The sequence below is a fragment of the Pinus tabuliformis genome, chromosome 6 (genome assembly GCF_031772625.1).
Source record: "Pinus tabuliformis cultivar Carrire ecotype Pingquan chromosome 6, CPIR1, whole genome shotgun sequence".
NCBI lineage: Eukaryota > Viridiplantae > Streptophyta > Pinopsida > Pinales > Pinaceae > Pinus > Pinus tabuliformis.
The window spans coordinates 971,162,374-971,187,204 of NC_142292.1; the positions used below are offsets into that span (position 1 = coordinate 971,162,374).

General features: G+C 39.4%; 2 protein-coding genes across 2 annotated transcripts; both read right to left on the bottom strand.

The window, feature by feature from the left end:
- Positions 1-4,036: 4,036 nt before the first annotated feature.
- On the bottom strand, positions 4,037-5,853 carry LOC149262227 (uncharacterized). Its single transcript, XM_089376044.1, has 5 exons — positions 4,899-5,853; positions 4,722-4,802; positions 4,538-4,618; positions 4,377-4,457; positions 4,037-4,263 (listed from the first exon to the last, which is right to left on the bottom strand). Exons 1-5 carry the CDS (start codon positions 5,842-5,844, stop codon positions 4,037-4,039), a joined length of 1,416 nt encoding a protein of 471 aa, XP_089232170.1. The 5' UTR covers positions 5,845-5,853.
- Positions 5,854-5,907: 54 nt separating this feature from the next.
- Positions 5,908-7,538, bottom strand: LOC149262228 (uncharacterized). The gene is made up of 4 exons (XM_089376051.1): positions 7,279-7,538; positions 6,837-7,185; positions 6,263-6,462; positions 5,908-6,181 (listed from the first exon to the last, which is right to left on the bottom strand). Exons 1-4 carry the CDS (start codon positions 7,536-7,538, stop codon positions 5,908-5,910), a joined length of 1,083 nt encoding a protein of 360 aa, XP_089232177.1.
- Positions 7,539-24,831: the final 17,293 nt, after the last annotated feature.

Below are 24,831 nucleotides of genomic sequence, written 5' to 3' on the forward strand. Positions count from 1 at the left end.
CTCTACATGGTCTGTCGAGCATCTGCATGACCGATTATGCATGGTGTCGATCACCCTTTGCGCAATATCCCCACACTTTAGAAATATTTCAAAAAAAATTCCTCCATTTCTTCTTAACCCAACAGTGCACCAACAGTATTTATGGCTCATCCCCGAGCCACTCTGTCATTTTTGTGCTGCAAGGGAAGGGAGGACTTCGACAGTCTTAGCAACAATTTTTTAAATGAGACCTTGGCTTTGTCTGCAGTATTTTGGGCTGCTTCCACTATTCCAATGTTGAGTGTGTTAATCTTTGAAGACATGGAAGTCACTTGGATCAATGGTTCATTTTCAACAATAACATTACACACTATATTCTATGTCGTAGCAAGATCATGAGTGAGTTGCATAGCCTTGTCTTACATTTTCTTGACCTTCTATGCCAATTGTTCTTGCTTGACCTTTTGTGCCAACTATTGTTGCTCTACTCTCCACTAGTCAATTTTTATGCCTAATCTTGCACTCTCGAGCATCGCAACTCAATGTTCTAGGGAGGGCAGAGATATCAGATTGCTATGGATAGCTTCGCTCTATTGCTCAGTGGTATGAATATTGGAAAATATATCCTTGAGTTCGACACCATTTTGTAGCTTGTTCCATAAATATATGCCAACTTCATATAGTTTTACACACCCTTGTTCCACTTCCCACGCACACTCAAAATATTTGAACCTGTCTACGCCTTCTCGCTTCTGTCGATCTCTTCTGGTGGGTAGCATCATTGATATGCAATTATAACCCCTCCACCTTTGCTTCTATGCCATGAACAACTTGTTCTATCTTTGAAAGTTTCTCTTCTAAGGGAACATCAACTTCCATAGGTACATCAGGCATCTTGCTGTACACTCCCTCGACAACTCACTAGAGTGCCCCTTCTCTTTGCTCAACTTTCTATCTCACCTCTTCTTGTTCTGTCTACACTTTTGTAGAGCCTGGTGCTCATAAGTAAGATGAACTAGGTCCGCTAAGGATGTTTCCACTCGAAACTGTACCTACTAGGCAATTGAATGTTGCAAAGAATGAAAAATAGACATAGGTAATTGAGAAATGATCAAGTATACCTAGGGAAAGACATGGGCTCATTGTTGGACATAAAAATCTGCAAACTATATTGCCACTAGGGGCATGGCTAGGGTGGGCGGTTCCAACAAATTCTCATATGGATGTGACAGTTCGGCTAAATCTTTGGCATAGGATGTGCATCGGTTTCCACTATTGTTGTTTCTAGCTCTAACACGTTGGGTGTGAGAGTTGCTACCCTTGAAGCCTCTATCGTTAGACACAAATTCTCTAGCTATTGATGCATTCAATCTTGCAACTCCCTTCTCTCTCGGGTGGCCTTCTCTATATATTTGAAAAGGGTTGCAATCCCTTATTTGGTCACTTCCTTCAATTGTTCCACCAATTTCTCCAAGTCTTCCTATGATAGACTAGGTTGAATTCTCGTCACCTTGTTGGCTTTCATTTTCTTCCTCGCACCCTTCTGTTGGCCAAGTAGTTGCCTTTTCTCTTTTTTTGGCGCAACTTCTTCTTCCTTTGGGTCTCATGGTTGCATGTTGGGATGCTCTTGCTGTGATTCCTGTGGTGGGGGCTCTCGATGTGTCTCTGTCTAGGATGCACTCTGCGCTCCTTGTTGACCATTTTTTGTTCTATTTCTTGGTCTATCTTTATCTCTAACTCAATGTTGTTCGTTAGGCACATGTTCCCTCCATTCCTCTGGCCATTCGTTGATGATTTGCAACATGGTAAACTCAATGAGATTATATAGCCACTGTTCGTCTATGTCATCTCAAGCCTCAATATACATAAAGTGAGGGGTAGCACATAATCCGCGATAGGGCCATAGACAATCACAGGTTGGACTGGTATGCATGAGACTCTCTTAATTACATGCCTAATTGCCTCTTTCCAAATATAAAACACAACATTATTATCTTGTTGTCGCTTCTTGTCCATGATATACCATAAAGAACCAAACTTGGGTGCGATGAAATCCGATTTGTCTGAGGGAGGAAAGTCGATGTCCTTTGGAATATGCCATGCCGTGAGGGAAATTAGGATCAAAATACAAGAGTAGTGGAAATCTGCATTCTTATCTTGCAATTCAAGGGGTCTTGCATGAATTGGTTTAGCAAGAACATGGCCCACTTCATCTCTACTCCCTCAAAACACTTCACGGCTATTGCAACTGTGCCTGCAAGCATTGGTCCTTCCTATATTTTCTCAATAGGTTGTATTCCATCAGTTGGGCAGTAAACTGCATGCCTTCATTCCTGTTCTATACTAGGGATGTTTACTCCATGCTTTTCGCACTCTGCAAAAAACTTTCCCCAACTCTCACCACTGTCTTCTGGTTCTTCTTATCAAATAAGGACTCTGGGTCCTCACCATCCGTGGGGAGCCTTATAATCTTAGCAATTAGCTTAATATCAATTTATATTGGTTTGTCGAGCCACAGGAAAAATTCATGCACACAATTGAGTAGTATCTTGACGTAGATGTTCACTTCGAAGCTTCTGCCAAAGTGTAAGATATGCAAAAGGTTGAGGATGCCTGACTTTTCTAGCCTTGCGGCCCATTGCTACACTTCGACGACCACTGGCTGACCTGGTTGTTCGATTCTTCTGATCTACCGTTCCTAAACAAACTTTGGGAACTTCTTTAGATCCTGTATGTCATAGTCATTATATTTCAGTTTGTCGACCATGCCCAACATATTCCCTTCCTGTATAACTCCCTCTGTAACGGGAGCCATAATTAGTTGATACTTCGACTCATTGGGTAGGTGAGCACTTGGTTTGAAAGTAAGTTGTCTAAGTGGCGCACCACCAACGCCCTTAGTGTTGGATTTCTTAGGAACCAAGGATGATGCCATGGTGAATGTGTTCTGAATTCTGGAAACTAGCTTTGCAACTCAACCTATGATCTCTAGAATTTGCTTTGTTCTCTGCTCTAGCTTGGATATACACTGAAAAATACGTGAAACTGAAAATGAAATTGAAAACAAAGGAAATACTAATGACTTATGTGCCTGACGCGCATTTCCAATTGCAATAACTGTTGAGCGATCATGGCCTCATCCTACCATAACTTTTCCAAACTTCACACCAGATAACTTTTCTGGGCAGGAATGCCATTTGTGGTTCTAGCTAGGTTAGAAGTCATGTTAACATCCTTTCTGACACAGCCACCCATCTGATCATATTTTTTCTTAATCAACTTTATTTCCTTTTCCCCACTCGAGATCCGCGATGTCTAATCCATGTGGGTAGCACACTTTTTTGTCGGCACTGTTATCTACAATTTTCTAGTTCCCGTGGATATCAACGGCAAGAGCTAACGAGCCTGCCATAGGGCATTAAATGCCCGCTTACCTGCGCTTGAGATAGCCCAATAAGACACGCGCGCAGTGACTAGATAAATAAAAAACGTGCGGTGATTAGATAAATAAAAAATAATGGCGTGTGTGCTATCTCGGGCGCATATAAGCATGCATTTAATGCCCTATGACAAGCTCGTTAGCTCTTGTCGGAGCGGCAATGAAAATATCACAGGAAATAGCGTACCATGCACTTCTTCGACTGCCAGTTCCTCTAGCTGCGCGATGCTTTAGTGTGCAGTTTTCCAACCTCTTATTGTGATAGTAAAGATTTACTTTGCCAATTTTGTCACGCTATTTCCTGTGATATTTTCTTTGCAGCTCCTACTTGCAAATGGAAATAAAGTTATAAAGTAAATTATTTTTTATTCTTTTATAAACAATTCATCCTTGGGAAGAGGAGTGGTTGTTCTTATACAATTTCAACCTTCTCCCATTAACAAGTCTATCGAGGGGTTCTCCATTCAATTTTTCCAATTGTATTTGCTTTACATATATGACCTAGCGAATGAAATATGGAGAACTAATTTCCATCAGACCAAATAATATCATGTGAATTAATACAGGGATCAAAATACAAACTATATCAATTAGGGATCCCATTAAATGCACCTTGACTCATGTGATCAATAGAGCGATGGTTCTTCTGTCTACATGCTTCAAGTGAAGGCACAATATGGGGATGGTGCACCCTTGCAAATATTCAAAAACTAAATTAACAACATCAACAACAACCAGTGCACACAGATAAGAGAAAAAGCATAACAACAAACCTGGAAAATGACCAATTTGGGTGTTGTCAATGAGCCAATCATGTTCGGATGGAGGGAGATCCATTGAAGAAGCTATTGTATATGTAACATAACAATGTAATTTCCATCAGAGCAAATAATATGATGTTAATTTATAGAGGCATCAGAATACAAACTACATCAATTAGGTGTCTTGTCAAATGCACCTTGACTGATGTGATAAATAGAGGGATGATGCTTCTGTCTATGTGCTTCAAGTGAAGGTATATTATTGGGATGGTGCACCCCTACAAACATTCAAACACTGCATTAACAACATCAACAACAACCAGTGCACACAAATAAGAGAAATGACATAGCAACAAACCTGGAAAATGACCAATTTGGGTGTTGTCAATGAGCCAATCATGTTTGGATGGAGGGCGATCCATTGAAGAAGATGTTGTATCTGTAAGATAACAATGTAATTTCCATCAGAGCAAATAATATGATGCTAATTTACAGAGGCATCAGAATATAGACTACATCATTAGGTGTCCCATCAAATTCACCTTGACTCATGTGATAAATAGAGTGATGGTTCTTCTGTCTACGTGCTTCAAGTGAAGGCACAATATTTGGATAGTGCACCCCTGCAAACATTCAAACACTACATTAACTACATCAACAACAACCAATGCACATAGTTAAGAGAAAACACATATCATAAATCTCTCTATAGAACTTACTTGGGACAGTAGAGGATGCATTGTTAGAGCGAGGACGACCACGCTTGTTAAGGTGTTGAAATTGAAATGGTTCATCTTCAGATGCAGGGACATTCAAATCAATATCCAAGCTGGCATTTTTTTTGCTTCTTTTATTTTTCTTCTTAGGACTAAGGAAACTCTTCTTCCTCTTTAAAGATGACTCATAAGCACCCAACCCAAGGGTGAAGTCATAATCCATAATATGAAGATCATTAACATCATCCACAAATTTTTTAGCCAAATCAATTAATTGTTTTGTCTTACTCACAGTAGAAGGAGGACTATTCCGAAACAGGTCTAGATAGCCAAACAACTCCTTTCTCAACAAATTAAGGTCTTCAACATTTTCATCATCCAAAATAGTTGTGCTAGTATCTGCATCAAGGTTTGGTGCCTCAATACTTATCTCAGGAGGGGAATTCAATGTATTAGGTGTGGTATCAAGATCCAATAAAGGGTTTGAATCCATTAAGGAGGAATGTAACCAATCTACCTTTATGGCATGCTTGCAAATGTTTCCACGAATAGACCATGGGCAATCACAAGTGATAAAATTTGTGCGATGCCATATGATAAGATATTGCTTATTAGGTTTACTTTGACTCCTCACCCAATAAGCGTGAGATATGCTCTCATGAGGCCTACAATCACTGTCTGGAATTCTTCTAGCCTTTTCCATTGATGATTCAAGCTGCTTCTCTTTCTTGTGGTTGTTCAAATATCCTTCTTTTTTCAGAATTTCCTTGAATCGATAACATGGCTCAACATTTTTTATTAGAGTATAGAATAGCCAATCCATCCTACGAGAACATTTCTTTCGTCTATCACATAGAAAGGTTGTCTTGAGATAACCGTGGTATGACTCAACAACATTATTTGTCTCCTGATTTGCATGAGGAAAATCTCGGCAGCCTTTAACCCACATCCCTACATGTAAAATTTGAACTAGTAAATATATCTTTTCGTTATAAAATAAAAAATGTATGAACTAAAAAAAATAGTATGCGAACTTATGCATCTTTTCACCAGCAACCCAATTCCTGTGGAAATAGTCCAAAAACTTCTCCTCGGTTGCAAATTTGGTGAAAAAACCATTGATTGCATTATCCACTTCATCATTAGAAACATTTTTCATGATATAACCAAGTTCATTGAACATCTCTTTTGCTTTTTCTAAACTGCTGGCCAACCGATTAACATTCTTTAGCCATGCCCTCCTTACATGCCAAATACACAAGATCACTTCACATCTGGTGATTCTCCTGCCAAATTTAATTCATTTTAAGTGAGAAATATTTAGAACGAATGCAACTTGCAATGTCAAATAAGAATATTGATGTTACCTCAAAGCAATGATTTCAGCCAATGCATCATCAACCATAAAGGCATTGACCTTCCAGTCAGGACGAAGCTGAAAACACCTATGCATGAGGTGCTCCAGCCATACTGCTATATCTTGTGATGTATTACGTGACATCACCACCCATGCGACTGGAACCCCACTTTGTTGCTCATCAAACACCGCAAGCGTGTACAACTGATACTGTCATATTAAAAAAAATGAAGTTAATTTTAAGTCAATAATCATATTGAATCATTATAACCAAGACGATTCATTAAGGCTATCATTGCAAATATACTCACTCCATATTTATTTGTATTGAATGTTGAGTCCATAGCTATCAAGCTATTATGGGATAACTTGACCATAGTTTCCAACATCCATTTTGTTTGTATTCCAGCGATAAAAGGGATCTCTCCACCATTGGGTTTCTGATAGAAGAAGAAATCATTATGGTGTTTTTCATACCAGAGATTCACACTCATTTCGTCTTTGCTATGCAGTTGGTAATTTTCTTTTGTCAGACGATTATAGATGTTTACAACATCTTTTCTGCGTAAGAAAAAATCCCTAACCTGAGCTGTGGGATGTATGTCAACATATTTCTTAATATGCATTTTACAAACAGAGTCAATTGGCACTTGAAGGAAAAAACAACTTTCTAAATAAGAAATCATGTCTCTTGAAAGTCTTGGCTTCCTCTGAGGACCATCATCACCAAAAGTGTCGTGTTTGCCATGACAAGGCCATCCTTGCCCATCTTCATGATCATACATGTTGTATGTTATTATTGCAACATCAGGATCTTGAACCATGATCTTTATAATAAAATGGCATTGGCAACCCCTCTTTTTGACAATTGAACGCCTTGGTTTGGTTTTCCATTCTTCTCTCTTGTCCTCTGGGCCATATGAGCAAGTATAACTACAAAATAAATTTTGAAATGTCAACACATATGACAAATGATAAAGCATTGTTAATATCAACATGTAAAGAAGGCTTTTCTAAAATACGTACAGTTCCCATAGTAAGGCAGCACTAGGCCTTGAGCTTGGAGTTTTGCTTTTTCGACGCTGGAAGGAACATGGAGCATCTGGATTCGATTCCTCTCCTTGAATAAAATCATTAATTCTTAGTTTAGGAATTTTTGCAACGCGGTCAATATTCATGTTCGTCTTGTATACTTCAGACCAAACTAAATCTTTACTAGAAAATATGATTTTCTCTTTAGGGTCTTGCACCTCAAGGCCCATAATAGTCTTCAATTTCTTTTCCATGTTGTCTCAATGTCTGCAAAAAAATGTGGACCAACCAATTGCCAACAATGGACCAACTAACATCATCAACTTGATGTCAGATTGGTACCTGATGCCCGCAGAATCTGATACCACGTGATTTTTATGGTCAACTTGATGTCAGATTGGTACCTGATGCCCGCAGAATCTGATACCATGGGATTTTTATGGTCACAACTTGCAGATGGAATGTGGGAACCATAGTAGCTTCAACGTTCAAGGAAATGTACTAGAAGCTAGCATTAACATGAGACATAGAACTTCGCATAATGCCTCTTGAATACGATAGCACTGGATTGTTATCCTGATAAGCTGTACCCTACTCCCAACAGAAGATTACAGGGGAGATAAATTTCAAGATTCACCACCTCCATAACTCTTGGATTCTGTAGTTACAGTGCATGTCAGTGTTTCAACAACGTGTACCTTCTGAATAAAACATGGGTTCATGGGTACCCCATGTGAAGTTGGCATTAGTACCTTCCCTGCAATTAATTGTTGAAACAATAAAATCAGTTTACATTGAATCATGACCACACATACACTGTGATCGTTACACATTGATTGGAGGAATTATGAATGGGCAATCTGGACTGTGATCATCCATCGTTTAAATCCAACTTCCACCAACAGGAAGCCAATGATTAACAATGTATGGTTCTCATAATGTTTTAAGGGAAAAAAGGGTCCTGCAAAACAATATACAGAACGACACAACTTGCAACAATTGCAGAGCGCGTCAGCCCTCATGTCAATTCTCATCAGACTGTTATGACATGAAACTACTCACGTGCTTCGCATTGTCTGCATCGGTTTTTTTGTACCCGTCCATCCATTGGCGTCCTCTGTTGTCGTTATTCTCTCAATTATTTGCCTTCCATCTTGCAGCCCCGAAGAAGAAAACTTCATCCAGACGCACTCACAGCTGACTCAGTCGATGACAGCAGATGGGAATTAAAGACGGGGTTCGCTCAGTCGATGGTTCTGCTCTGGCAAGGGCGGGGTAGCAGGGGATGCTCCGGTTCGGCTGAAATTTTCAAATCGAGTTGGTGCAATTGCGATCGGCTTGTACGCGGGGTTGGCGGGGTTGGTGAATTTGAAACAGGCAGTCGGCGTGTGAGGTGACAGTGACGGAGGTAACGGAGTTGACTTTCAGCGATGTGACGGAGACGGAGAGGAAAAGGCCGGTGGTCGGAATAATGCACTTTTTGGATGATCGGAATCTCCAAAAAGTCGCATTATAGACTACTCCTAAATAAAAAACGTGCGGTGATTAGATAAATAAAAAATAATGGCGTGTGTGCTATCTCGGGCGCATATAAGCATGCATTTAATGCCCTATGAAAAGCTCGTTAGCTCTTGCCGGAGCGGCAAAGAAAATATCACAGGAAATAGCGTACCATGCACTTCTTCGACTGCCAGTTCCTCTAGCTGCGCGATGCTTTAGTGTGCAATTTTCCAACCTCTTATTGTGATAGTAAAGATTTACTTTGCCAATTTTGTCACGCTATTTCCTGTGATATTTTCTTTGCAGCTCCTACTTGCAAATGGAAATAAAGTTATAAATTAAATTATTTTTTATTCTTTTATAAACAATTCATCCTTGGGAAGAGGAGTGGTTGTTCTTATACAATTTCAACCTTCTCCCATTAACAAGTCTATCGATGGGTTCTCCATTCAATTTTTCCAATTGTATTTGCTTTACATATATGACCTAGCAAATGAAATATGGAGAACTAATGCATTTGAAACTTTCCATGATGCTTCAAAAATGTATTTTCATATATCAACACAAGATCACTATTCTGGAATTGTTTTTTCTGACATTACGATCATGCCATGCCTTTTCCTTGACCTTTTACACATTCTGTTGGAATTCTGTAATAAATTGATCTTCTTCTAGTTGTATTAGCTCTGCCAATATTTTCTCAATTGTTCTAGAATCTACCAATCCCATCATTTTGGCAATGTGGAGACTAGGGACTATGAATTCCATTTGCATTACCACTTCTTGTCCATAGACCAATCGAAAATGTGTCTAACCTTTAAGATTTTTCGACATGGCTGAGTAGCCCCATAATACTGTAGAAATCATTAAGTCTCAGTGATATTGGTTCATGTTATAGACCTTTGTTAATGTTATTTCTAAAACTTTGTTGAAAGCCTCAATGATGTTGTTTGCTTGTGGATGATATGGTGCGCTCTTTTGATGGTGTACCTAGAACTTTTTTGTCATTTCCTCAACATTTTGGTTTAAGAAATGAGTTGCCTAGTCACTCATAACAAATTTGGGCATCCAAAGTGAGTGATGACGTTCTCAAATAAAACTATGGCAGTGATCTCCACATTGCAATATGTCATAGGTGCTGTTTCAGACCATCTAGTTAGACAATCCATCAAAGTGACAATATATCGCGCCCCACTCCTCTTTGTTGGTGGATTGATCGACCCAATGAAATTGATGGCCCACTTCTTGAATGGATCTAAGGTTACTTGAGGATGGAGTGACATCTCATCTTGTTTCAAAGGTTTACCTTCTCTGACACACATTGTAGTGACGAAAAATTTCGTTAGCATCATGGTGGACTGTCGATCACCAAAGACCTATGCGAAAAATCTTTTGTGTAGTCATTTTCCTGGCGTAATTCCCTCCAACCACTCCTTCATGTGCCTTCATTAGTATGGCATGTCTCTCATGCTCCAATACACATCATCATATTATTCCATATATGCCCATTTTGTACATACATCTTACAATGAGCTAATAGTTCGTGAGCTTGAATACCGATTGCTTTTTCTGTGCCACTATGTACTCTTATGGCACCGTCCCTGTACTATAAACTGGATAATTTTTACCAAGTGATAATCCACCATCTCCGCTAGAAATAACTACACATCTGGTAACTCATAATTCACATTTCTTGCCTCTTTTCCAAAATTGATCCTCAATAAATGGTCTTCCCCCCGTTTAGCTCACTGGATTTTACAATTACCTCAAAGTCTATTTTCATGAAAAAAATAGCCATCTGCATATCCCCCCCATAACACTAGCTTATTGACGAGGTATCACACTAGAGAACGGTTAGTATGTAATTTAAAATGGGAACCCAACAAGTATGTCTAAATTTTTGCAGTGCATATACCATTGCCAATCCTTCATTCTATATGGTGGTGTAGTTTCATTCTTTAGAAGATAGTTTTATGTTGGTGAAAGAAATCGTGTGGTCTATTTCAACTTCCCCCAGTTGTTCCAATACTACTCCTAGTGCTATCGCTAATATATCCACATGGATATGAAATTCCTTCAACTGGGAAACACTAGGATTGGCACATATACCAATTTTTCCTTCAGTGTATCTAACGGCTGCTAACACTCTTTAGTCCATTCAAACCCAACATCCTTCTTTAGTAGCCTCTCCAATGGTGTAAAGAATCTATGCATATCCACACATAAATTTTCTATAATATCTAGTATGTCCTAGTGTCCCACATTGTTGTCACACTGACATTGGAGGAGGGAGGTTCACTATCACAACGATCTTCGCTAAATCTACTAGAAGTCCCTGTTTACATATTACATTCCCAAATATAATTCCCATCGATGAGCAAAAGATACACTTCTTCAAGTTCAGGGAAATCCTACAACTCCCCGCATCTATCTAGCATAAGTCATAAAACTTCAATGTGATTTTGTAGAATACTAAAAAAAATCCAATCATCTAAGTAAACTTCCAAAAACTTATGAATAAAATCTTTGAAAGCTGCCACTACCACTCGAGAAACATAGTTGGCGCATTCTTCAACCTGAAGGGAATGACAATGTACTAAAATGATCCCCACACTGTCGCAAATGTTGTCTTCTGACACTCCTCCTTAGAAATCTTAGTTTGGTGATACCTTGAGAATTTATCTTTAAATGAATAAGCTTCCTACCATCAAACATTTTCCAAGACCTCATCTATAAAATGGGCAACGAATGGATCATGGACATAGGCATCATTCAATTTCCTCAAGTCTACACAAATTTGAATTTCACTTGTCTTCTTCAACTGCATAACCGTTGGACTAATCCACCTTGACTCCTTGACATAGTCTACTATCCCTGTTTTCAACATCCTATAATGTGCCTCCCTGACTTTCTGCTTATAAATCAGGTTTAGGCAGTAGGGTTTTTGGTGTACTGGCTTAATACCAAGTTTCAAAGTGATTTTCATCTCCCCTAGCTCACCAATATATCCTTCATCTTTGAGAAAGTGTTGGGGAATAAGTCTTGGTATTCGTGCAGTAGGTCAAATATTCTAATGGTCTCTTTATGCCAATAATATTTGATCACCGCGAACTTGGAACTATCCTTGGTACCAATGTTCACCTTGCATCTTTTGATAGGCTTCATATAGCTCAGCACAATAGATTCCAACCATCACCTGGCATTCCCCTTAGACTCCAATATTTTATGATCCCTAGGATCTTCATCGTCATCAACCTCTTCTGCCATGCCACAACATTCTCGCAACTTCCTGGTACTTCGACAATTTTAGTGAAAAGCATAGAGTGGCATCTCCTTCGGTGTAGTCCTTGGTTATGGTGTGAATATTTTATCCTTGACGTTGTGTAATGCCTTATCTATCAGTGGATCATTCGATTCAAATTGAAAAGTAAATATAAAACTTTATGCCATCACTGCCCAGTCTATAATACCTCCTCGTAGTTCCAACTTTGTGTACTAATTCTGAGGAACAGTTTCCAATGTGTGCAAAAAATGGTGCACCCACTCAATCTATAGAATGTCTTCCTCTCTCCATTATGGAACACAATTTTCAAGAAGAAAATATGGGGATTACTCGCTAGTATATTGTTCTTTGTACTTCCCAACATCCAAACCAAACCTGATATATAACATGTGCTTGCATTTTTGCCATGTTTCTTTGTGCACCTTGTACGGTTCCCACCAACATGCAAAAGTAGTTTTGTGAGAAATGTCTAGAACTGGAAACCTGAGGTGGTCCATCACTTGCACTTAAAATTCCTTGAAAAAGGTAACAACATTGTTCAACTTGTTGAAGTGGGGAGGTTCCCAAATTTCCATGCTGATCCATCGCACTGAACTAGTGACATGAGCAAGTCTTCTTATGCAAACTTCGTGGAGGCACTGCTACTAGTTCTCCAACTCCTTGTTTGAGTTTAAAGAACATGACTTAATACTTTGCTAGCTCAATGTACCATCTACGGTTTGGTTTACATAATCATCATGTATGTTGAAAATGCAACAAGATGATGGAGCTTAGTGGAAAGGAGTCGCCTTCACTAAGTGGGCCCGCAGGCTATTTTTGGCGCAAAGTCTATTTTTAGACTATGTCTATTTTTAGACATATGGATCATGGTCTATGAGTTGCAGGATGCTGTTTATGGATGATTGGTCATGTTGGGAAAAATAGATGGACTTCTATTTTTGGTTCACAGCGGAGTGATTAGAGTCTATTTTTAGATTGCCAGGCTAAAAATAGAAACAGTCAAATATTATTAGCCCTTAGTAATATTTGGACTATAAACTTTATCTTATTCTCTTGGAGCACTTCAGCTTGAGCTACAGATGTGGCACATGCAGCTGACAGAAGGAAATATGCGTTTCTTATGTGTTAGTTGAGCTATTGCATGGAGGACTTCAGTTAGAACTCATGCATGTGAGTTCTGTGGAGTTGATGGAGTTGTGTTCAGTTTGACTTAGTTGAACTAGTTGTATTTAGTCTAACTGGAGAATACACTAGTGATGAGTTGAGTGAATTGATTGTTAATTAATTCACTAATTATTAACTCATAAAATAACTGAAGAATACATCAGTTAACTCAGTGCATGGACAGTTCAACAGAGACAGGTGTTATAGGTAAGTGAAAGGGTGAGTTGTGACTATCAGTTGTGCATGAGGATTTGCACAAGCATGGATTGAGTTATGCCAATGAGTATTGCGCAATATTTGCCCAGTAGAATAGCCTGTGCTCACGTGATTTCCAGTGTGAGTGATTTTCACAAGGTAAATAGGAGTTTGGATCAGCCATTCATCATTCATTCTCTTGCAGGGTTGTGCAGTGGAGGAAGGCAAACAGTGGAGGAGATTTGAGGCATCAGATCTGAGCTAGTTTGTGTGTAACAGGTGGAGATAGTGCTGGATACTTGTGAGGAGTATTGTACTATGTAATGTTACATGTTCTCAATCATTAATATACAGATAGTGTGGGGTTTTTAGCTGTAAGCTTTCCCCGAGTTACATACTGTGTTAATGTGCGCATGCGATTGATGTTTCATTGTTTTTAATGCTGCTAAATTGATGATCAACGTAGAGGAGGTTATGTATTATGCATGTATTCTGCAATAGTGTGTAATCGGGATAATCTCTGTGAATAAGTGATTAATTATTCAAAATTTCTACAATGTAGAGATGTTATATTATAGATGTTGTCAAGGTCAACTACATCGAGGTCCTCTCTCATAGGTTTGACATAGCGGTTCCCCTCCTTAGGGTTCAATGGTGCGATTACCCATAGATATCCAACCTAAAAAATAACCTATAACTTTTTCAAATTAATAATGGATTGATTGTTGAACACTCAGCAAATACCAAGCAATTTCAGATAAGGGTCTATATCATCCGCAATTTCGATGACTTCAAAGTCTGTCATACTCCATACTCTTTCAATATTGACTTAAATATTTTCTAAGCATCCAATTGGAAGTATCCTATGTCGATTGGAAAGGCACAATTGAATTGGCGACCATAAAATCTTTGGATTTTCCATTAATTCCCAGGTCATCTTCGGTAAGATATTGACATCAGAACCCAAATCTAATAAAGTATTGTCCATATCATAATATTCTATATGGGAACTGAACTTGAATTCCACGTTTGTGTGCCTCCTGCACAACACCTGCTTTACTATCCTCGAAGGTACCTATGTAGAATCAACTTCCCCATCCTGTACACAATGATCAATGTTTTCTTGTGTGCAATGATCAATAATCCTACGTAGTCTCTCCATAACACATTCATTTTTAATTAAATTTAAACATCTCCTTAATTTTTTTTGGATGGGGCTTACCTCCCATGGAGTCACTTCAAGCGGAGGCTCGTCATAGATTGATAAAGTATCACAAGTTGGAGGCCCTAAGATTGTTTCGCCGAGCTTGACACACCCCATTCTGCTACTAAAAAATCGCTCCTTACCTCCCTATATGTTTATTTATCCTTGGCATGATCAAATCTTGGAGGAGGCTTTGCAACCTTCCAGACACAATGGTGAGGCTTTTCTAATGATTTATTGCATCCATACCTGTTCTAGTTCCACATCTTTTCACAATGCACACCTGAGGGTAGTCTCGTTGGACTTCTATTGTAACCATTTGTACATTTGGTCCACATTTCTCCTGCCATTTTTCTAGTAACTATGGGTAGTGTTTTGTAGCATGATCAAGCTGCCTACAGTATGTGCAAGTTGTGCAGGGTTTTAGGCAGTCCAAATGTCTTGATTGGCCATAGTTATAGTAGATCACATGCCCTCTTTCTTATTCAATGCCTCCTTACCATTTTGTAGGTGGGCCCTATCATCTTCCCAGTGGTTCTTGTTCTTGTTCTTGTTTTGGGGTAATCTCAGGCTTGATATTGTTGCCCACCACCATCACGTCCCTATACCTCCTACATGTAGTAAGCATCAGAGGTCCTCTTGTGCATCAAATCTAGTGCATGGAAAGAATGAATGTCATGTCCAACAAATTTGCAGAAATCACAAAAGGGAGTCTGTGTTGACCTCTGGTACTTCTGAATCAATGGGAAGTTAGTAGGCAGATGCCCCTAGAACAAGAAAATATCACACCATATCCCTCTTCCTTGGGCTAATGTGTTTGCTTCCCCTATAACCACATAATCTGGCACTTTGGGCATTCATTGTATTTGTTTCCCTCCTTCCTATAGATCATGCACCATACCCCCTTGCACTTTTCCTTGCCCTTCACGATGTCTTTTAATTATAGTTTCAAAGCAGCCAACTGCGAATGCACTTGCGCCATACTTTCAATATTCTCCCCACATATTGGTGTAGCTTCTAGCCACATGGCTATCTCTAGTGCCTTAGGCTAAGAAGTCAAATTTTTCTATGTTAATGGGATTCATAAATGTAGCAAAAACCTTGCTATAAACCAATCCTAATATTGTGCATCAGGGATTTAAAATGTTAATATGTCCATCAAAACTTTAAACCACTAGTCATAGTCTCATACCGAATCACCACCATTTTGCTTGATCCCCCACTATGACTTTGACTTGGGCTTCTAGAATTCCTTCAACGATTCATGTTTGATGTCCACCAATGTTTGAGGTTATCTCAGGGGCGAGGTAGCCTTAGAATTCATATACCATGCTAGTTCGTAGTCCCGAAAAGTAGTCCCCAGTTGGGCTATCTTTTTCCCCTCATATGGAATCTGTTTGATAGTCCATACCACCTCACATATGAACCAATGTTGTTCGAGTTCTTCAATCTTGGTCCAATGGAATACTGGGAGCCTTAACATATAGTCAACACCAATCATGGTTGGTATTTTGGTACCTACCTGCTCAAAATTCACTATCTCTATTGTAGGTGGAATAGCTTCAACTTTTTCTCCCACCTACACTCCCTTTTCTCCTTCTTTTACTTTTACCTCTCCTTCAACACTATCGCATTCACCATTTAAATGCCTACGATATTTTGATATTGATAACTAAGAAAAGTCAACAAAAAACGAAGAGCTTACCTTAGAATCAGAAGGTGCGTTTGGGGTGGTTGGTTCGATCCAGGGGATGGATATGGCTTGGATGATAGGGGGCAATAGATCCTCTACACCAAGCTATTCTTCCTCCTCTTCCATTCCTTCTCCATGTATGCTCATATGATGCACTTCACCTTCTCTTCCGTCACAGTGACCTTCCCTTCTATCCTGGGTGGAGGGCCCTCCCCATGGCACTACACTCCACTCCCAGTGCAAGCACTCCTCCTCTACACCACTCTCTGATCTATCTTACCCTCTCTCTTTACAATGACTTGAATATTCTCTAATCTGCATGCTTTGATTATGCACCGAATGTCCCCTTTTGAATCTCATGTTATAGATCAACTCTGTCATAGTTCTCTTACTTGCGTCTGAACTACGAACATACTTGGTCCCACTGCACAAAGTGCCAACTGCACTTCTCTCCTCGCCCACTCTTGGGAACAATGGGCATGTCTCCACTACTCCTAGGCTAACCACACCACTGACACATCTTCGCCTTTTCGGAGATCTTTTCCCTCTTTGCAATTCCTCTTCTAGCATTGAATCAACTACATCCCCCAACACTAGTCTCTTTCTCGGTGTTGTAGCCAAATTTTAAAAGGCTAAAATATTCAAGGTCTCTTAAAATAGACTCCAACAAGGGATTGAAAACTGGCCTATTAGAGTTACAACAGTAACTTTGCTTGAAGGGGAAATTTATTGGTAAGACGAGGGAAGTATTTATGATTGTTTCCAATGGTATTTAAAAAAAAAATTGTGTGACTATGGCAACTGCATACATGGATACAACAACTCCTATTTCATGAAAGAAGATTACCTTTTGAAATTACATTAAAATGTGTATTGGTTACAATGGTAATCCAATTGGAAACCTTCAGTTCAATTTTGCAATTATTCTCAACATAATGATATTGATCAGTCATGGTGGGTTGGAAATGATAAAGGTATTTTAAACAAAATCTATGAAATGTTGAAAGGAACGCACTTTGGTTTGGTAGCTTTTGATCTTACATAAAATAGCCCATGGTGAAGAGGCTACATGCTACATTGTTTGCTTGAATTGTCTTGAGGAACCCACAAGATGCTACACATAAAGTGATATTCTCATAAAGATGTATAAAAGACTTCAAACATAAGGGCTCTAATGAAAATGTATAGATGATAGAAGAATTACCAAATCTAAATTCTGTGTAAGTTTGAGCATAACAACAGTTTGTTCCTATAGTATTATTCCAACAACAATTATGATTCTCATAAAATTCTCAAAACATACTACTTGATATTCTGGAAATAAATCTATATAATAGATTAAAGAGAGGAGTGTTCAGGGTGTGTTCCAGCATTAAGGGTAATAGAGGAACTAGTATCCCATGATTGTTTTTTCCCGGTAGAAACAACATTATCTTTGAGGTTTTGTGCGATTAAGATTAAAGTAAGTGCTTTGATGTAATAAAAATGGAAGTGTCTATTGAGGCAGAGGAATTGCTTGGACTTCTAAAAGTGGATGGAATCTGGGCAAAAAAAATTCAAAAAATCTTGTACCAATAGTGTTTGAATCATATTTTTGATGGTGGAAATGGATTTAGCACCATCAAAAACCTATGGGTCAACCAAAATCTTGAAGTTTGATGGCTATAACCTGGATTTACAAAAATCCCTGCTAAATTTTATCAAAATCTTGTGGGAATTTCCACGATTTTCAGAGAAAAAACAGTCTGGTTAGACAAATGCAATAAAAATCCATCCTTTATTCAAAGAGAACATCTGTATCTCGGCACATAGTTCTTGAGAAGATATCTGATGGATCTTTGCATTCATTTTTAGTATGGGGGACAGTTCCATCCAGAAAGACATTATGGAAGTGCAATATGGTCAACCTCAGTTTTAATTTTCGCAGGCACATCATATGGCAATTTTTGAGGACACATTCTAGACAAGTGGGGGAAAATCTCAAAAAACCGTGACATGGGTTTTTTTGCAGAATCGCCCCAATTAACTTGTACAAGAGTAGATTCGAAAAATTGCGAGCCATTTTGGATATTTCACTAGTTCTCCAATTCCCAGGTTTTGCAAAATGCCCTATATATATACTAGATTTCCAACCATTCTTGTGATCATTTAGAAAATTCAATATCACATACCTTGTCCTCGAGATAGTGCACCATGAGATATGCATCCAAATTCAACAACTGGTGTAATTTTTGTTCAATTTGCAAAAAATAGATGAAATGCAAAACAAAGAAAAGTGGTATTGTAATACAAAACAAAGAAAATGAGTAATGAGAAATCAGGTGGATTAAATTTGAAGGCAGAGATCTCTCTTAGGGAAATTGTTAAAATTGGAAACTAGGGCCAAACTCCATATGAGTCATCTTATTTATGACAATTGATATTTTTCTTGGATTCCTCTCTTCGAGAGGTGTAGGATTGATCTAAAGATAATCCAATTCTGACATGTACAAATGAAGATATGAATTTATTTATGTTATGGACAAATTGTCAAGGTCGGACAACAAACTCATGTAGGTTCAGAAGCCCAACAGTCACATCTATGCATCCTCCACGTTAGCCTATAAATACATGATGCCTCATCCTCATTTCGACATCACTCACATTGATCTTTCTCTCTCTCTCATTGGTTGGGTACAAATTTCTAGGCAACAACTCTCCACATGTGCAAAGGAAAGGAAGGGCATTTTCTGTTTCTGCATTAACCATGTTTGACCAAATTTTCAAAGATTGTTTTAGGCTGCTTTGAACAAGCGTTGACCTATTTTGCTGTGATTTTGGGTGGAGGAATTCTATCCTGGCAGGGCGCATTTCTGGGCACAACAATTGAGGCAATCTGTTGACTGTCTGACCAACGTTGATTGTGGTTAGGACTGACCGCAGGTTGATTGTTTGACCAGACTTTGACTGGGCTGAATTCAGACTATTTTGAGGGCTGTTTCATCTTGCTGTTTGGAGGCCAAAGTTGACCGAATTGTTGAGGGTCAAATCTGCCTTTTTGACCAACGTTGGCTTTTTTGGTTAGGGCTCTTTTGCTGCTATTGTAAATTGTCAGAATTTGTAAATTATATTGTCTCTCTCTGCTAAACTATTGAAGACTAAAAGAAGATTTGATCAAGGGTTCCTCACATTGGGGTTTGTCCCTGGCTGGTGCCACATATTGTGTCCTCTTGTCTTAGCTTGCCTTCTACTATTTATGTTTATGTTTTATTTGCATTTTACTATCATGTTGATGTGATTGCTAAACTGGATATTGATATTGGGCTAATAAAAAAATTGAAGTAAATTACTCTAAAGCATAGAACATACCATTCTTGCCTAAAATTAACATGGTATCAGAGCTCAGTTGAAGACAAAGCCCAAGTTAGAGTGAAAGAGCAATCACCAAAGACAGTTGGACAAGGAAAAAAGACTCATTGGGTTCCTCATCCTACTTCCCGGTTGAAGACAAGCTCCATGATAAATCTGACTATCATGGATGGAAGATGTCTCTTGGTTTGACCTTGGAAGAAAAGGAAGTGATGGATGTGCAAGGTAAAATCCCCGAGCCTCCTTCAAATGCACCAATTGTTGCGAAGACAAAGTACAGTAGGGCTGAAGTCAAAGTGAAGAAGATTATCAGGGACTCCATTGACAAGCATTTGGTGGCCTATATCTTCGAATTGAAGACCTCCAAGGAGATCTACGATAGTTTGGTCGACATGTTCAAGGTTAGTAATGCTAATAAAATTATATTTCTCAAGAATAAGTTGAAGGATATTAAGAAGAGAAAGGATGAGGATATTCAATTCTATTTCTTGAGGATTACTGAGATCAAGAATGATCTACTCTCGATTGGAGAAGTCATTCATGACAGGGAACTTACTCTCACCACCCTTGGAGGACTCCCACTTGAGTGGTATGTATTTAGAACCACTGTCCTCAACAATGATCGAATTCCAGGGTTTGAAGAATTGATGTTGAGATGCATTCAAGAAGAAAAAAGAATGGTGGAGCAAGAAATGCCTTCTAATAGAAGCAACCCCAATGCATTCTCTGCTCATGCTAACAGGAGGAACAATGCAGGTTCAAAGAAGCAAATTCAAGGAAGATCGGGATTCAAAAATGGAAGGAAGGGAAGATGCTTTGTTTGCAATAAGTTTGGCCACTATGCAAGGGAGTTTCCTAATAGAAGGGATACACCTTGATATGATGATTATCATAACAACTCCGGGGGAAACTTCAACAATAATGATCAAAGGAATGGCAGGTCCAATGGCAAAGAAAAAAGGAACGCAGAAGATCAAGGAAATGGTCGACCCTCCAAGAAATCAAGAACTCCAGGGATGTTGAATCCAACAGTGTTAGCAATAAGAAAAAATAGTACTATCTTATATCGGCCCTCTCCACTTCCTCTCCTCCAAACACTTTTGGAAATTGGCTGATTGATAGTGGTGCCTCAAGGCACTTCGTCGGATACAAGGAAGCCCTCTCTAATCTGATAGAAAACGAGACAAACTTGGAGATCATCCTTGGAGATGATGCCGCCTATCTTGGGAAGGGAGTAGGGAATGTTACCCTTCAATTGAATCAAGGTAACACTATTCATTTGTAAGAACTACTATATGTACCCGATCTAAAGAAGAAATTGGTGTCCATTTCAGGAATGGAAGATAAAGGATTCAAGGTGGATTTTAGATGGAAATGTATGTGTTTGGAAAAGAAATTTTAAAGATGCTTTTACTCTTGGGTTCAGGGTTGACACTTTGTATCAAGTTGGAGGAAGTCCATTGGGAGCCATGTCTTGCGACACATCTCTATAATCTAAACTATGACACCAGAGGTTCGCCCATCTTCATTATAAGGCCCTAACCGATGTGAGACAGATGGCGATAGGTATGCCTGAGTTCCAAGTAGAGCATGAAGGTGTATGTCCAAGATGTGCCGAAGGAAAACTTACAAGGTGACCATTCCCCTCAAGTAGTAATAAGACCACAAACATATTGCAATTGATCCACACTGACCTATCTGGTATGATGCCTGTAAACACCTTGGGATGATACTTATATTATCTCACCTTTGTGGATGATTATTCTCGCAAGAAATTGATCTACTTCTTGAAGAGGAAGGATGAAGTGTTCACCTGGTTCCAACACTTCAAAGCCTTGATCGAAAACCAATTCGAGAAGAAAATCAAGATATTGAGGACTGATAATGGGACCGAGTACGAATCCAATGAATTCCAAGATTATTGGAGAGACTTTGGCATTAAGAGGGAGACTACACCGCCATACACTCCCGAGTAGAATGTTGTGGCTGAAAGGAAGAATCGCTCTGTTGTAGAAGCTGCCCATGCCATGATTCATGATCAAGGCCTTCCGAAGTTTTTATGGGTTGACGCTGCAAATACTGCCGTGTATGTTGAAAACTGATGCCCTCATCAAGAATTGGACTCCAAGACTCCCAAAGAAATGTTAACTGGTAAGAAACCCGATTTATCTCATTTTAGAATTTTTGGAAGCTCGTATATTTTCATGTGTTGAAAGAGAAAAGAAGAAAATTGGGTGCATCTGGGAAGAAAGGAATCTTTGTGGGCTATAGTGAAAATTATAAGGGATATAGAATTTATGTGGCTGGTAAAAAGGAAGTTGAGATAAGTCATGATGTCACCTTCGATGAAGATATGAACCTCAGGAAGATCAAAAACCTTCCCATCCTAAGGAAGGACAAAGAAGCTGACATAGGAAATCAGGGTGAAAAAGAGGGCGAAACAATGCCTGATGTTGATGAACCTATGGATCCTATTGATCCACTCCCTCATGAGCCTCCTCCTCCAAGAGGAGACTCTCATGGCTTAGGGAGACTCTCGAAGATGCTGAGAAGCACATTGCACCAAGGGGGACTTTCCATGAAAGCAAGAAGCCGAAGAGGTACCAAGGATATTTGACTGCCATGAGCACTATCATTCAAAATGAGCCTTCATCATTCGAAGAAGGCATGAATCAACAAGTATGGAAGGATTCTATGAATGAGGAATATGAGTCAACTATGAAGAATGATGTCTGGGATGTGGTCCCTAGACCCTAGGAAAAATCAGTTGTCACTTCCAAGTGGCTCTACAAAATCAAGCATGGAGCTGATGGAAGTGCAGAAAAGTAAAAGGCTCGCTTTGTTGCTCGAGGCTTCTCTCAAAAGGAAGGTGTAGATTATGATGAGATATTTGCACCTGTTTCCCGATACTTCACCATCCACTCGATGATAGCCCTTGCTGCCTCTCAAGGATGGCACCTACATTAGATGGATGTCAAGACTTCCTTCTTGCATGGTTTAATCAAAGAGGAAGTCTATGTGGAACAACCCGAGGGGTTTGAAGTACATTATCAAGAATCTCATGTATGCAGGTTGAAGAAAACTCTCTATGGATTGAAGCAAGCGCCCCGGGCTTGGTATGAGAGGATCGATAACTATTTGATGAAGTTGGGATTCAGTAGAAGTGAAGCCAATCCAAACCTTTACTTTAAGGTTGAAAATGATAAACCTCTCATTCTGGTACTTTATGTGGACGACCTCTTTTTGACAGGTACAGAACCTCTCATTCACAACTTTAAGAGGGAGTTGGCTTCTGAATTTGAGATGAAGGACCTAGGACCAATGCACTACTTCCTAGGGTTGGAGGTCTAGAAAAATCTAGGTGAAATTTTCCTCTCTCAAGGAAAATATGTTGTGAAGATATTGGAAAGATTTGGGATGGTGGACTGCAAGCCAGTGACTACTCCAATGGAACTTAACTTTAAGAATTTATGTGGTAGTGCTGCTAGACCTGAATTAGGAAATGCTTCTGAGTATCGTTAACTCATAGGAGCACTAATGTTCTTGGTGAACTCCTGTCCAGACATACGTTTTGCAGTTAACACATTGAGCCAATACATGGTTGAGCCTCATCATATACATTGGATTGCCGCCAAGAATATTCTGAGATATCTTAGGGGCACAATCACTCATGGACTGAGATACACTGCTGAAAATGTGGGACTACATGGTTATTCTGATGCTAAATTGGCTAGCAGTGTGGTGGATCACAAGAGCACTTATGGATGTTGTTTTCCTTCGGGTTCTGTTTCAATATCTTGGATGAGCAGGAAGCATAAATCGGTTGCCTTGAGTACCGCTGAGGCTGAATACATAACTGCTAGTATGGATTCCTGTGAAGTTGTCTGGTTGAGGAATCTATTTAGTGAGATGTTTGGACATGTGCTGGATACCACCGTGATCCTCTGCGACAACCAGAGTGGGATCCGATTATTAGGGAATCTCGTGTTTCATGATTGCTCCAAGCATATAGATATCAGGTACCACTTTATCTGGGACATGGTACAACGAGGAGCAATAAGGCTCCATCACATTAGGACTAATGAGTAGGTTGCCGATATGCCACCAAGCCCCTGGGGAAGGTCAAATTTTTGGCCTTCCAAGAAAGACTTGGAGTAATGGAGAGACCCTTTTATGAGGGTCCTGTATGAGACGGACATTGAGCTCTAGGAGCTCTAGGGGGCTTGGGGTACTTCTTGGAGCGGTGAGCAACCATAGGGTGAGTGGTTCAACCTTTCCCTAGTGGTTTTCTATGTATAGGGTGAGTGGTTCATCCTTCCACTATGATACCCCTTGGTGACATGTAGGCAGGATGAGTGGTTCATCCTTTTCCTGCCGAGGCATCCTACCTAGGTAGTCTGGGACTCATGGGAATTACCTCTCATCTGGCCAATGAGTAGGGAAATGAGGATAGGGACCATAGTACTACTAATGGATGCATCGTGTACTACTGCACTCCCTATGCTAGGATGTCTGATATTGATTTGGGATAAAATGGAATTGAATTCGGGTCAGTAAGAGTGGTATGAAACACTCTCTTTTGATTGGAACTCACTTAGGGTCAGTAAGAGTGGTATGAAACACTCTCTTTTGATTAATATTGACTTCGGGTTAGTAGAGAATGGTATGATACATTTTCGATCACTTCTTCTTCTTCATAGTTCAGCAGAGTAGAGCAGTGCAAAACAATGCATTGATGGCAAAGATAGTACAAATTGGCAGATGGATTAGTAGATGGAAGTTTCCCTAGTTGAGAGGGAGTGTTAAAATTGGAAACTAGGGCCAAAATCCACATGGCTCATATTATTTATGACAACTGATATTTTTCTTGGATTCCTCTCTCTGAGAGGTGTAGGATTGATCTAAATATCATCTGATTCTGACATGTACAAACGAAGATATGAATTTATTTATGTTATGGACAACTTGTCAAGGTCGACCAACAAACTCATGTAGCCGCAGAAGCCCAACAATCACGTCTATTCATCTTCCATGTTAGCTTATAAATACATGATTCCTCATCCTCATTTGGACATCACTCACATTGATCTTTCTCTCTCTCTCATTGTTTGGGTATGGATTTCTGGGCAACAACTCTCTCCACACGTGCTAAGGAAAGGA

Excerpts from the sequence above, each read along its gene's own strand:
- LOC149262228 (XM_089376051.1), bottom strand. The coding sequence starts at position 7,538 with ATGGAAAAGAAATTGAAGACTATTATGGGCCTTGAGGTGCAAGACCCT. Across the intron at positions 6,463-6,836 it reads ACATACATCCCACAGCTCAG|TATCAGTTGTACACGCTTGC; the intron begins GTTAGGGATTTT and ends TTAATATGACAG. Across the intron at positions 6,182-6,262 it reads GCTGAAATCATTGCTTTGAG|GAGAATCACCAGATGTGAAG; the intron begins GTAACATCAATA and ends TAAATTTGGCAG.
- LOC149262227 (XM_089376044.1), bottom strand. The coding sequence starts at position 5,844 with ATGTGGGTTAAAGGCTGCCGAGATTTTCCTCATGCAAATCAGGAGACA. Across the intron at positions 4,458-4,537 it reads CCAAATTGGTCATTTTCCAG|GGGTGCACCATCCCAATAAT; the intron begins GTTTGTTGCTAT and ends GAATGTTTGTAG. Across the intron at positions 4,264-4,376 it reads TATTTATCACATCAGTCAAG|CTTCTTCAATGGATCTCCCT; the intron begins GTGCATTTGACA and ends CATATACAATAG.